General features: G+C 30.5%; 2 protein-coding genes across 6 annotated transcripts; one reads left to right on the plus strand and one right to left on the minus strand.

Annotated features, from left to right (window-relative positions):
• Positions 1 to 70: 70 nt before the first annotated feature.
• SA (stromal antigen) lies at positions 71 to 6,506 on the plus strand. Of its 4 annotated transcripts, none has more exons than XM_066737188.1 (18): positions 71 to 198; positions 269 to 461; positions 525 to 691; positions 749 to 927; positions 992 to 1,165; positions 1,238 to 1,772; positions 1,838 to 2,786; positions 2,861 to 3,094; positions 3,166 to 3,355; positions 3,425 to 3,611; positions 3,680 to 3,984; positions 4,056 to 4,267; positions 4,352 to 4,518; positions 4,591 to 4,642; positions 5,734 to 5,769; positions 5,847 to 6,020; positions 6,126 to 6,210; positions 6,272 to 6,506. In XM_066737188.1, exons 2-18 carry the CDS (start codon positions 301 to 303, stop codon positions 6,287 to 6,289), a joined length of 3,825 nt encoding a protein of 1,274 aa, XP_066593285.1. In that variant the 5' UTR covers positions 71 to 198; positions 269 to 300; the 3' UTR covers positions 6,290 to 6,506. The 4 variants fall into 4 exon arrangements, with proteins under 4 accessions (XP_066593285.1, XP_066593288.1, XP_066593286.1 ...); XM_066737189.1 differs by having other exon boundaries at positions 74 to 198; positions 272 to 461; XM_066737190.1 differs by having other exon boundaries at positions 110 to 198; positions 287 to 461.
• On the minus strand, positions 6,506 to 13,795 carry LOC136779557 (putative leucine-rich repeat-containing protein DDB_G0290503). Of its 2 annotated transcripts, XM_066737186.1 has the most exons (11): positions 13,690 to 13,795; positions 13,500 to 13,591; positions 13,332 to 13,405; positions 8,478 to 13,249; positions 8,090 to 8,403; positions 7,877 to 8,022; positions 7,656 to 7,810; positions 7,478 to 7,567; positions 7,332 to 7,394; positions 6,708 to 6,833; positions 6,506 to 6,644 (listed from the first exon to the last, which is right to left on the minus strand). In XM_066737186.1, the coding sequence occupies exons 1-11, from the start codon at positions 13,720 to 13,722 to the stop codon at positions 6,585 to 6,587; spliced, it is 5,925 nt and encodes a 1,974-aa protein (XP_066593283.1). In that variant the 5' UTR covers positions 13,723 to 13,795; the 3' UTR covers positions 6,506 to 6,584. The 2 variants fall into 2 exon arrangements, with proteins under 2 accessions (XP_066593283.1, XP_066593284.1); XM_066737187.1 differs by lacking the exons at positions 7,332 to 7,394; positions 7,478 to 7,567.
• Between the last annotated feature and the right edge of the window lie 147 nt (positions 13,796 to 13,942).

The following is a 13,942-nucleotide window of genomic DNA, read 5'->3' on the forward strand; positions in this document are numbered from 1 at the left end:
TACTTTATCGACTAAAATTGCCGCCAGAACTCAGCGCAAGCGCATTTTTTTTTACAGTTCCGACGCTATTATTCTGTACTCGTCAGATTGCTAGAATGTTTGACTTTATAAAATAAATGTATGTTAAACAATTACTTTCTTTTATGAATGGCTTAAATGTATCTTCGAAGATTAGTCAAGTGTGCTAATTAATTAGTGGTGAGTCTTATTTGCCATTTTTTTTAGTAGCTTTGAATAAAGTCGAATGCTGTGTTATTGTTGATTGTAGTAGGTTAATTCTGTGAAGGAAACATTGGCATAATGATGCATAGAAGGGGAGGGAAACGAATCCGTATGGATGATCCTGTGCCACCAGAATATGAGCCTACATTGACTCAGATGAATGAAAATTCTGGTGGCGATGTTAACGAGTATTCATCGTATTCCTACAGTCAAAGACAGACACCAGTGCACAATACTGTGTAAGTACTTTACTTCATATCAAGTTTATTTGATAATTCAATTATAAATAATATTTCTTTTAGCCCAGAGAATTACTCTTCGGAAAGCTATAGTTCTCCAGGACCATCCCAGCAACATTATCAGGACCCATCAAATAATTATGAAGTGCAAACAAGGTTTGAGCAACCAATGACACCTGCTACCCCCACAAATATGAGAATTACAAGAAATGCTAGAGCTAGATTACGTGGTATTTATTTTTTTTAATTGAAATCTTATTAGGAAAATAAACCAATTTTTTCTTTAGGTGGAACTGTACCCCAACCTAAATATAAAGAAATTGATTCTGACTTTATTCCTGCACCACCTAGTCGAGGACGTGGAGGAGGTGGCCGTGGACGTGGTAAACGTACAGTTCAAACTCATAGCTTAGAAGATGAGGCTAGCTTGTATTTTGTCATCAGAAATAATCATTCATCTCTCACTGTGAGCTTAAAATTTTTATTAATGTACAATAAATATTTGATTACTTATAAATTGAATTTTTAAGGCAATTGTGGATGATTGGATTGAGAAATATAAAGTTAATAGGGGTAATGCTCTGCTGATGCTTATGCAATTTTTTATAAATGCAAGTGGCTGTAAAGGTAGAATTACTTCAGAAATGCAAGCTACAATGGAGCATGTAGCAATAATTCGTAAAATGACTGAAGAATTTGATGAAGTATTTAAAAACAGTCTTTTTCTTTACCTCTATAATTCTACATATATTTAATGAAACTAAAATTATTTTTAGGAAAGTGGTGAATACCCATTAATAATGACAGGGCAGCAGTGGAAGAAATTTAGAGCCAATTTTTGTGAATTTGTACAAATATTAGTTAGGCAGTGCCGATATTCCATAATTTATGATCAATTTCTAATGGATAATGTTATTTCTTTATTGACGGGATTATCAGATTCTCAAGTGAGAGCATTCAGACATACAGCAACACTTGCAGCTATGAAGCTAATGACAGCATTGGTAGATGTAGCTTTAACAGTTTCTATAAATTTGGATAACACTCAAAGACAGTATGAGGCTGAAAGACAAAAGGCTAGAGAAAAAAGAGCGAACGACAGATTAGAATCATTAATGAAAACGAGAAAAGAGTATGAGGAAAACATGGATGAAATAAAGAACATGTTAACATACATGTTTAAATCCGTATTTGTGCATCGCTATAGGGATACGTTGCCAGAAATTCGAGCGATTTGTATGGCTGAAATTGGAGTATGGATGAAAAAGTTTCATCAAAATTTTCTGGACGATTCGTACCTGAAGTATATAGGTAAATAAATCAGTAATCTTTAGAGTGATGTCTATGTTAAAAAAATAATATTGTTTTCGTTTTAGGCTGGACTCTTCATGACAAAGTAGGAGAGGTAAGACTGAAATGTTTACAAGCTCTTCAACCCTTGTACGCATCAGAGGAATTAAAGACGAAACTTGAACTTTTTACCAGTAAATTTAAGGATAGAATAGTTGCAATGACATTAGACAAAGAATACGATGTAGCTGTGCAAGCAGTAAAATTAGTAATTTCTATATTAAAGCATCATAGAGAAATATTAACAGATAAAGACTGTGAGCACGTCTACGAATTGGTATATTCATCGCATCGTGCAGTAGCCCAGGCAGCAGGAGAATTTTTAAACGAAAGGCTTTTCAGACCCGACGAGGAAGCTGTTGCTGGAATAAAAACAAAGCGTGGTAAAAAACGTTTACCCAACACACCACTCATTAGAGATCTCGTTTTATTCTTCATTGAGTCGGAGCTTCACGAACACGGGGCTTATTTGGTGGATTCTTTAATTGAAACTAATCAAATGATGAAGGATTGGGAATGTATGACAGATTTGTTACTGGAAGAGGCCGGAATTGAGGAAGAGGCACTAGATAATCAAAAAGAAACGAGCTTAATAGAGCTAATGGTGTGTTGCATAAAACAAGCTGCCACGGGCGAAGCTCCTGTAGGTAGAGGACCCACCAGAAAACCTCCATCTGTCAAGGAAACTAAGCAAGTTCACGATGATAAACAGAGACTTACTGAACATTTTATCCAAACCCTTCCCCTTTTATTAGACAAGTATAGAGCGGATCCAGAAAAATTATCTAATTTACTTGCTATACCACAATACTTTGACTTGGATATTTACACTAAATCCAGGCAGGAACAAAATTTGGAATCTTTGCTGAGCAAAATTCGCACTATTGTAGAAAAAATGCATGATACTGAGGTCCTGGACACAGCGGCAAAAACTTTAGAACATATGTGCATTGAAGGCCATGCTATTTTTACTAAGTAAGATTATTATTTTAATTTTAATTGAACATAAAAATAACAATTTATTCTATTTGACTCATTACAATTTGTAGATGCGATGTTGCTCGCTCAACGTTGATAGATTCAATCGTAAATAAATATAAGGAAGCAATTGATGAATATAGAAATTTAATCGAAGGCAATGAAATTCCGGACGAAGATGAAATATTTAATGTTGTGCAATCATTAAAAAAAGTTTCTATATTTTATTCCTGTCATAATATGAATCCATGGGGAATATGGGATTCGTTATACAAAGATATTCAAGATGCTAAGGGTCCTCCTAGGTCAATAGATATTTATTTAGGTACTTTTATTTTAAATATTACAATTTCATCAAAGGAATACTTGTTTACAGATCTTTTCCTGTGGAGGCACTCAAATATTGCATAAGTGCTTGTTTCTTTGCTATTTTATGGGGTCAAAATCATCTATTAGAAACAGTGGACTCCGGAAACAGAGTAGAGGATGAATGCAATCAATTAAAAGAAAGATTACATGAATTTATGGGATCTATGAGATATTTTGTTTGTGGAGATAGCGATACGGTAAGTACAGTTTATTGAAATTCACATATTGATTACAGAGATTTTAAAAAATCGTTTATTACCACGTAGCCAATTCCACCGGTTCTTCGAGAGGAAGCATACAATACAATTTGTGATTTATTAGTGGTCTTCTGTAATCAATTAACAACACATACCAACAGTGTTATCCATCAATTGGTCTATGAGCCAGATCAAGCAATGCAGAACATGCTCAATCGTTTTATCCAACAATATGTTTTTTTCGAGGAAGAAGATGGTTGGTAAAATCTAATTTCAATATTGTTAACGAAATATGCCGTTATTATACTTAATTTATTATTATAGATGGCCACGATGAACATTCAAAAATTGAAGAATTGCATAAAAGACGAAATTTCTTGGCTAGCTATTGCAAGTTAATTGTATATAATATGATTCCTACGAAAGCTGCGGCGGATGTGTTCAAGCATTATGTGAAATATTACAACGATTATGGTGATATCATAAAAACAACTTTAGGCAAGGCTAGAGATATCCATAAAGTAAACTGCGCATTGACAATGCAACACAGCTTAAATATACTTTATAATGAAATTGTTGCTGAAAAAGGAAAAGTAAATAGAAATAGTGAAGAATTTACAGCAATTAAGGTCGGTATCTTGGCAATAAATTTTTTTCGTGTTTTTATTTTATGAAAATAATAGTCTGTTTTTTTTTGTAGGAACTTGCAAAAAGATTCGCTCTTTCGTTTGGTCTTGATGCTGTAAAAAATCGAGAAGCAATTGCAGCTTTGCACCATGCAGGAATTCTATTTGCCATAACACCACCTGATGGAATTGAATTGGATCCAACTGGACCTCCGCCTAATCTTCCTTTCTTAGAAATTTTATCTGAATTCACCAATAAATTATTGAAACAAGATAAGCCTGTCGTGTAAGTTATACTTTGACTGAAAAAGAGACGAATTATATTTTATAAAAGGGATAGAGTAATCCAATTGTGTATAACTATTTTTAGACTGAATTTCTTGGACAAACGTTTACAAGCAGGGATGCCCTCCTCCAGAGGAGAAGACTGGCAACCTTTACTTCTTTATAGGAATAGTCTTTTACACGGCGAAACTGATCAAGTACCAGTGACGAGCAAACGAGCCTATACGAGACGTAAAAAAGATCATTTAGCAGGTAATTAACTTTCAAGTAAAAATACACATTTTTTTAAAAGCGTATTTTGTAATCTGTAATTCATTTTTATAGAAGAAGAGGATGCTGATGAACCAGACGAGGTATCTGATCACGAGTTTTCAGGGTAAGTTATAGAACTGGATAAAAAATAAGATTACTCCAGCTTTCTGGATATGTAGTTGTTGTAATATAGTTAATTTATATCTTTTCTCATATCTTCTATAGACAAAATTGTTTATTAACTGCTTTGTAGATTTTGTTTGCTAACTATTAATATATGCAAGTGCATCTGCTTGCTTAGTTTAGTAATACTCGATCGCAAATATTACTAATATATTAATGTTGTTATAATTTTTTTTTCATCTAATATTCACAATATATGTTAATAAGATACTTGAAACAGCTAAGTTTTTTCAAAATATAACTATTCCATTTCTGTGATCCAGAATTTAAATTTATCCTTTAATCTTTGGTTTATAAAAAGATAATTTTTTTATTTTTTTTTACAGACGATATGTATGAACTTTGCCAGGAGACAATAAATTTTGCAAAATATTGCAATTGCTTGCTAAGGCTTTCAGATACAAATTTTCTTTCGTCTATATGCATGAGTAGAATTCTTTATGAACGCTTGTTGCAGGCTGTCTGATCGTTAAATACCCTAAATTTATTATTGATAAATAAAGGCATAAACTATTGTATACGTGTAGAGTAGCTCTAGAATAGAGTATCCCGTGTGCCTGATTGGTACAGAGTGTTGATAAGCAAACAACCTCTTAAAATTTAGTTTAAGGAATTGCTGAAATGAAAAACTTTATTTATATGTACAATATGCATAAATTAATATTTAGCAAATAGAGAACGATGTGTCTTTTATTTAAAATTCATATGCAAACTTTGTATTCTGTTTGTAAATAATTAATAATAATTGGTTATGGATAGCAAGGAAATGTTATATTGATTCAAACAAGACCCTGTGCTCCTTCCTAAATCCCACAATGTTTCAACACGCCGTTCTCTATTACCACAATACTTTACACGAATACTTTATACCAGAAACAAGTGCTTTTTGTTTCTTTTTTTACTTGGATTATTCTATAATTTATACTATTTCGTGGAAAACTTGGTATCAGTAGCATGAAGTAACAAAAAATCAATTGTTCCGGAAATCATACTGATTGTCTGTCATAACATTTTTTTTTATTTTCGTTTTAGCAAACAAAAGAAAAAAAGATCTCCAAAAAAATCTTCGTAAGTAATATACTTTAAATTATTGTCTTCGATTGACTTTGATAATAAAAACGAAAGGGATGAAATATTTATTTCAGTGGTTCCGTTGGTAAAGCGCCAGGGACAAGGGTATCGAGAACTGCTAGCTTTTATGAAGTTAATGAAACTAGTCCAGTAGAAACTTCGCCTCCCGCAACTACGGATGACCCAGGAACGAGTCCGTCGCAAGATATCGATAACAGACTGAAAACATTGCACATTCAGTCGCGATCGTTAGTATTTACTTGAAGTGGCATCGCAGTAATTCGAATGGAGCACCAATTTTCACGTAAAAGATGGTTGCGTCTTTTGATCCTCAAAAATATTTCATTTTACAGGCGAAGGCATCCAGATCAAACTGAGCAGAGAGAACTCAGAAGAACATCTAGAAATTCAGGCCGATACATCGAAGGGCAATATATGGTAAGTCCTATATCAATCATTAGTTATTTTTACATCAGTCAATTTACATTTTATCTTTCAGGAATCTGATTCGGAGTAATTTTTATTTTTATAATTAAAATTTTACCAAGTTTCGTTTTTTATGACTCACAATTAGATGATAATTATTAAGTACTTAGAACCCATTTTTTTTTATAAATAATATTACATTTTATTTTATACATAGTCTGAAGTTCTAAAAAATGCGTTATATTACCATGCATTAGTATAAAATACCAAAGTATTAATTGACTTTTAATAAACAATTCTCTTATATATTTGTTAAGTAATTATATATCTAAAATGTATATATTTATATATCTTGTTATAAAACCATTCACATGGAAAAATTACAATCATCTTTGCTTGCGGAAGATACTGCTTATTCTGCGACTGCGTGGAGTTCGTGGAGAGTTCTATATCAATTGCATTAATTTAGTGTCTAGGTTTTTAATAAAAATAATAATTAAGACAATTACCTCATCTTGTCGTTTTGTAATTGAAGTACTAAAAAGACTCTTTAGTCTTCGTGGAGTTACGGTTGCTCTTCTTTCAGCGTTCCGTTCTTTTAAAATCCTTGAATTTGGACTTTTAAACTCGTCACCCTATAAATTAAAAAATTAATAATATTGATACAAATTTGAAAACTTTCATATCCCTGCCGAAGTATATCATCACTCAACTCTTAGCACGAGTCAATTAATGTTTTTGACAAGGTATATTATTTCCTAATACCGTCGATTTAACATTTTACATAAAATATTGTTTTCTTTCATCTTGATATGCATATACTTTATAGAGTTTTTCTAAATATTCATTATGTTGCTTCTATTATATTATGAACAATGTATTAATAATTACTGATTTGAGAAATAGCATTACTCTGATATACATATCAAGCAAAATTTGACAATAAAAAAATAAAACATTGTTTATATACTTAAATTAATATTTTTGCACAACGAAATATTTCTTTGAAATCATAAATTGCTTAGTAATGAGCCGCGAGATATCTGGTCTAGCGATTTGAAAGGGTTAATAAAGATCTTCAATTCCTTATTAACATTAAGACAAGTGCAAATAAAGAAACGTGTATTATTTACCTGCAAAGATAGCCTGCCTCCGTTTTTGCTAGGAGTGGGGGGCCCAGGTCTCTTATAGGAAGTCTACAAGGATTAGACAAAAATAACAAAAGGAGAACAAAACAAATCTAGCTACCTTTTGTACAACATATTTTTAAATATAATACCTGATTCCTATCTTTTCTTTTTTGTTTTTGTTTTGGCAACAAACTCTGACTAAGACTATCGTTAAACACATCATCTGTCACCGAACCAGACTGCAATAAATTGTTCGTGCAACACAAATAAAATTTAAACGCATTAAAAAATAACGTAGAACATACAAAATAATTAAATTACAATTACTTTAATGTCATCCTCGGTGACTCCTAAAGGATGAAATTGCGTCTCAACCGGGTACGAAGACTTTAGATGAGGCCTACATAAAGCATTTCTCAACTGTAGAACCGACACTCTATCCGGATCTGATGCTGCTACGCAATTTCCTTCTTTCATATCGGCTACAAAATTTAATATAAATAACAAGAAATGCATAACGCGCACTGATATATAGCAAACTTAATTACCTAAATAAGTATTGTTGAAAACTTCTCCCTCCTCATCCTCAGCGTTAAATGCATTTCCCATAGTTTGAATGCTTCTCACGCTATGTCTCTCACTTCTCGGTAAACTTGGATGTAATTCAACTGGCGATTCATGTTTGATTGGTAAACTACAAAAATGTTTTAATAAATTTTTCATAGCTAATATAAGTTCAAATAAAATTTAACTAATCATACGTCTTTGGTTGTTGCTTAATAAATTTAGGCAGCTCATCAGGTTGGCTTGCATCGTGTGTATCCTGATACTTTGTTTTGAAATAATTAATTTGTTCAAGAGCCTCATTCTTTTGCTGTTTTTCGTTGAGAAGTTTCTCTCCTATGCTCCACATCCGCGTTGTTAACTCCTCTACATGCTGCTTATATTTTTGTATCTCTTCAACATGTTTTTGGCACTGATGCTGCATCTTTTCTTGTAATGACTCAACCTTTTGCTGTATCACCTTTTCCTGATCTTTATTCAATTTAGCCACCTGTTCATTGTATGCCATTTTCTAGAAAAAAGTTATAATTTAATTTTTAGTTATTATTATTGTATATCAAGTTAAAATAATAATTAATAACTTACCATTTTCTGTTTTATTTCATCCAATTTTAATTCATATTTAGCGTGAATTTCTTTTACTCTATCTCCATCGGTTTGCTTCAATTTATCATCTAGTATCTGCTTTTCTTTTAATAAAAGCTGATTTTCTGTTCTCAATTGCACTATTTCCTCCATCAAATTATTTGTATCTTCTTCAGATGTTTCTGGCTTCTTTGCTTCAAGCTTTTGCTTCTCTGTCCGAAGTTCATCTAGATTTCTTTCTAATTTAGAACATCTTAATCTCATACTGTTTAGCTTATCCTTTAGATCTGATTTTTCTTTCGTCAATTTATCGATCTGCTCTTTTTGCTGATCTGACTTTAATTCACGGTTTACTTTCGATGATTTGAAATTATCCTTGTACATGGAAACCATTTCAGAAAATATCTCTACCCTCTCCTGAGCTAATATAATATCCTGTTGAATATTTCGTATTCCATCCATGTCCGATTTTATACATTCTTTTTTAACACAAACTGAGTCAAGTTCTTCCTTCACATTAATATTTTTTATTTCATCTAATATGCTTAAATACGTTTTATATACAGAATCATTAGACGGCATTAAATTTTCTATTAAACTGACCTCTTGATTCTGCAAGGTAATTTTTAAATCATTTTTTTTTGCCAATAAATTCTTTTGTTCGTCACACATTGAGCAATCTTCTAGTAATAAACTATCACAAGTTTCTGAAGCTAGTTTCCATTTTTCTCTTAACAATAATAAATTCTCTATTGTGCTCTTTCTTAAGGAAGCAATATCTTCAACAAAGCTTGATTGATTGTTTACCAATTGGTCCAATTTTTGTCTTATTAAATAATTTACCTTTTCCACTTGTTTCAAATTATTGGAAATTTCTATTTTTTCTAAGAGCTCTTTTTTCGTCTCTGTAAATTTGGTTGATAAAGATTTCATTATGTTTTGAAGTGCATTTATTTCTTTAGTCGAAGTTTGTACTATTTTCAAAATACAATTTTCTTCAATAATCCTGGGAAAAGACAAGTCAAAATCAACTTGAAAATTATGAATAGTATTTAATACAATTGGATAAAATTCTTCCAAAGAAGTTTTCAAATATTTTACAGCTTCTTCAACAGATAACATCTTTTTGCGTTCTTCTTTTAAGCTATTTGTTTTCTCTTCGAGTTCTTGTACTTGTAATCTCAATTCTTCTTTTAAGTTATTGACACAAGAATTTACTTCTTCCAATTGTCGCTGTACTTCATTTTTATTTTCTCTTTCTTTTATTAAATGGTTTTTATTTTCTTTTGATTCTTGTGTCTTTAATCTTAGTTCTTCCTTTAAGTTACTTATCAAAATATTCGATTCGTTCAAGTTTTGTTCGAAATCGCTCGTCCTTTTTCGTTCTTCAATCAGAAATTTTCTACTGTCTTCAAGCCCCTGAGATTTTAATATAAGCTCTTCTTTTAACTTAGTTATTAAAGCTCTTGAGTCATTTAATTGTCTTTCTATATCATTTATTTTTTTATTATTTTCATGCAGAGAATGGTTACTTTCTCCAAGCTCTTGTGTTTTCATTTTAATTTCTTCTTTTAAGTTGTTTACATAAGAATTTATTTCTTCTATCTGTCGTTCAGCTTCAATTTTATTTCCATTTTCTTTTATCATTTTGTTTTCTAATTCTTCTAACTCTTGTGCTTTCAATTTGAGTTCCTTCTCTAAATTATGTACTAATCTGCCTGAGTCTGCCAAATGCTGCCTGATCTCATTTGCTCTTTTGTTTTCTTCCTGTAAAGAACGTTTATTTTCTTCAAATTCTTGAGATTTATAGCTCAATTCTTCTTTTAGACTATTTACATAAATATTTAATTCTACCAGCTCTTGTTGAGCCTCATTTTTCTTGTTAGCCTCATCCTGCAAAGATTCTTCACTTTTTTTTAGCTGTTCGCTTAGATTACATGCAGAACTCTTTGATTCTTCCAAATGTCGCTCAATTTCCTTTCTCCTTTCAGTTTCTTCAAGTAAAGAAATTCTATTTCTTTCGATTTCTTGGGACTTCAATCTAAGCTCTTCCTCTAACTTAGTTACAGATTTATTTGATTCTTCCAATTGCCACCTAATGTTAATAAATTTTGTATTCTCTTCTTGCAGAGAGTATTTGTTTCTTTCCAGTTCTTGAGTTTTCAAATTTAGCTCCTCTTTTAAATTATCAGCATAATCCCGAAGTTGACTTACATTTTTTTCACTTTCAAACCTCTTTTCTTTCTCTTGTTGCAAATAATTTTGGCATTCATCAAGCTCTTGTAACTTACTTTTTATTTCATCACTTAAATTATTTACAGAATCTTTTAATTGTTCAGAAGACTTTTCAATTTCTAATTTCTTTTCATTTTCTTTTTGCAGACAAGCGTTTTTATCTGCTAATTCAATTATTTTTAAGTTTAGCTCACTACGTAAGTTTTCAATCAATTTAACATCTGTGGAATTCTTCTCATTTAATTCGTGACATTTATTTTCTAAATCTAATTTTTTAATATTATCATCATCAAAATGTCGATGAATAAGATTACTTAAAGAATTAAATTGTTTTGTAATATTTTCTAAGTGTAAAGATTTTTTATTCAATGCATTTTCAATATTAATCTTTGCTGTATTCTGAATTGCCATTAGTTTTTGTATAGTCTCAACAAAACTCTTTGTTTGATCTTGTGCATCATTTTTTTCCTCAATTAATTGTTGAATTCTTCGTTCGGACTCTACAACTCTGGTTTTATTCTCAGTATCTACCTTTTGTAAATTTTTACATAATTTTTTCTTTTCATGTAATTCCTTCTCCAAAGATTCTATGATTTTTTTCATTTCCCCTTCTCTACATTTATGGCTATCAATTAATTTTTCAATTTCTTCGTTTAAATTTTCTATCTTAGAGGAAAACTTTTTAATATCATTTTCTTTCATTTCTAGCACCAAGGACAGATCAGAAATTTTATTATGAAGCTGCTTGCAATTTTTATTCAACATATCATAATCTGATGCACTCTTAATATTTTTTGAGTATAATTCATCAATATTTTCTCTCATTTGTTTTATTATATTCTCATGTTCTAGAATTTCTGTGCTTTTTTGTTTCAATAAGTTTTTCAAAGTAAGTAGTTCTTGAACTCTGCTTCCTTCTGTTTCTTCCATCTTGGACAGTTTGTTTTCCAATGTACTTACTAAAGAATTGGCACTCTCTAGTTTTTCATTTAAAAATATTACTTTATTTTCATTTAACATGTTTGTTTCCTTGAATTCCTTAAAAATTATTTCAAATTTCTGTAATTGATCATACAATGTTAAGTCATGTAAGTTACTAATGTTAACATTAAAATCATGTCTGAATATCTTTTCAAATTTCTCGGTAATATGCTTAATATCTATTTCAAATAACTCATTTTCTGCTTTCAGTTTATTGATTAAATCACAATCTTCTTTGTGAGTTAACTCAGCTTTCTCAAGTGAACTTTGTAATTCCTTTGTTTTTAGATTTTCAACCAACAGTGTTTGTTTTAAAGTGTCTCCTGCTTCACTTAAATCTTTTATTTGTATATTCATATCACTCACAGATTTCTTACAGTATTTTATTTCTTCCTCCTTAGTAGTTAACAAATTCTCTAAAAATGTACAAGTTTTTGTGAGTGAAGCTTTTTCTTGAAATAAAATGTTAAATTTATCATTGGAGAATGAAATATTTTTTTCAGCTACACTTAATTGATTTTTCAACTCAGAATTGATTGATTTAAATTCCTTAAGTCTGTCAGTAGTAGATGCTAATTCAGTTTTTAGTATCTCAATTTCAGTTTTTAAATTAGTGCACTCATTTTTCGATTCTTGAAGTTGAATTTCAATCACAGTGCTTAAAGCTTCACCTTGACAATTTAATCCAAATGACTGAGAGAACATTTCTCCTTCAACTTCAAAGCTTTGATTAGTCTTATTAAATTCATACAGACAGCTACGAAGCTCATCATTATTTGTTTTAAGACTTAATAGTTCTTTATCCTTGCACTCCATTTCTGTGGCTAGGGTGTTCAGTTCCTTTTCTAAACAGTGACATTTCTCTTTCAAAATATTACGTTCTTCTTCTATCAATTTAAAATTTTTAGATAATTTCTCCTTATCTTGTTCTAAATTTTGAAGCTCTAGTTGCAGCTGTGCACAATGATCCTCCAATATATCTATTTCTTTTCTCTGAAGACTAGATTTATCATAATCTATCTTACACTTCATAGGTGTGCTAGCTTTCAATTTTTCATCCTTTAGCATTTGTATTTCAACCACTTTCTCTTGAAGTTTTTTTTGCAAGTTTTGAATTTTTTTTTCTTGAGTATATAAGTCTTCTTGTAAGTCATTTTTTTCAAATCTTTCAATTTCCAATTCATTTTTGAGTCTTCTTAATTCTTTGTCTCTTTCACTAAGCTTTCTTTGACTGTATGTAATACTTTGTGAGATAGGCGATGTTAAAAAATCTTTTAGAATCTGAGACTTAGGTGTAACTGGAATGTCTACTGCAATAACATCTTTTAATTCAATTATAGCTTCATTCATAACTTCTTTTGTTAAATTTTTTTCATACGGAAGAACCAGCTCAAGAAATCCTTTAATTTTAAGTTGACTATCATGCTCCAGTTTTGTACACATTGGTTTATGAAACTTTTCATCCTGAGATATATGTAACAATAATAAAGAAGCAATATAAACTACAATCTTGTTGTTTTCTTCTTCTCCACAAAATTCAAAACATGGATACTCCTCTGGAAATTCAATTGATTTTTCATAAAATATCTAACAAATAACTAAAAGTTATATAAAAAGAAGGGATTAAATTGTACTTACTTTTGAGAAAACTTAAAATATCCAAGTCATTATTTATGTTTTTAGATACTTCATCAAGACTTTTTTCATTATATCTTAAAAATGAAAGTTAGATTATACTATTATTATGATCAATATATAAATACAAAATATACTATGGTATTTTTAAGAAGTTTAAACTATGCTTACACAATCTCCATGATCCTTCTAAAAAATTTAGTGTTGTCATTCAATTCATTGATATCGTTGATTGGTTTTTCATGTACATCTAAGCAATTAATCTAAAAAAATATTAATTTTCATTATTATTATTGGACAAATATTTATGTAAACAAGTGATTTTTGTGTGAATCAACAAATCCTATAATCAAAAATTTACCCATTTGACAAGAACTCTTGACCATTGTTCCATGATGAACTATTTTTTAGAAATACTTCACTCGAAGACTAAAATAAATTCTAAATTGTATAAAAATTAATAAAATTGTAATTGTTAGGAGAGAAATAAGCTTGTTAGGCAACCAAAGTCCGTTTCATTTTTGAATATTGTTTGGTTTCGGCGTTGCCAACTCTGCCATTCTAAATATGCTACGGTGTGTATTGTGTATATATGTGGTATACATACATAAGAC

Source organism: Prorops nasuta, unplaced genomic scaffold (genome assembly GCF_024137725.1).
Source record: "Prorops nasuta isolate Cenicafe-Biocafe unplaced genomic scaffold, Cenicafe_Pnas_1.2 PNAS00017, whole genome shotgun sequence".
Lineage (NCBI taxonomy): Eukaryota > Metazoa > Arthropoda > Insecta > Hymenoptera > Bethylidae > Prorops > Prorops nasuta.

Bases quoted from the DNA above. Each gene is read 5' to 3' on its own strand.
- SA (XM_066737188.1), top strand. From the start codon at position 301: ATGATGCATAGAAGGGGAGGGAAACGAATCCGTATGGATGATCCTGTG. The intron at 462-524 runs GTAAGTACTTTA...TATTTCTTTTAG, and splicing joins ACACCAGTGCACAATACTGT to CCCAGAGAATTACTCTTCGG. The intron at 4,268-4,351 runs GTAAGTTATACT...AACTATTTTTAG, and splicing joins AAACAAGATAAGCCTGTCGT to ACTGAATTTCTTGGACAAAC.
- LOC136779557 (XM_066737186.1), bottom strand. From the start codon at position 13,722: ATGGAACAATGGTCAAGAGTTCTTGTCAAATGG. The intron at 8,404-8,477 runs GTAAGTTATTAA...ACTTTTTTCTAG, and splicing joins ATGAAATAAAACAGAAAATG to AAAATGGCATACAATGAACA. The intron at 6,645-6,707 runs GTAATTGTCTTA...CAATTGATATAG, and splicing joins TTACAAAACGACAAGATGAG to AACTCTCCACGAACTCCACG.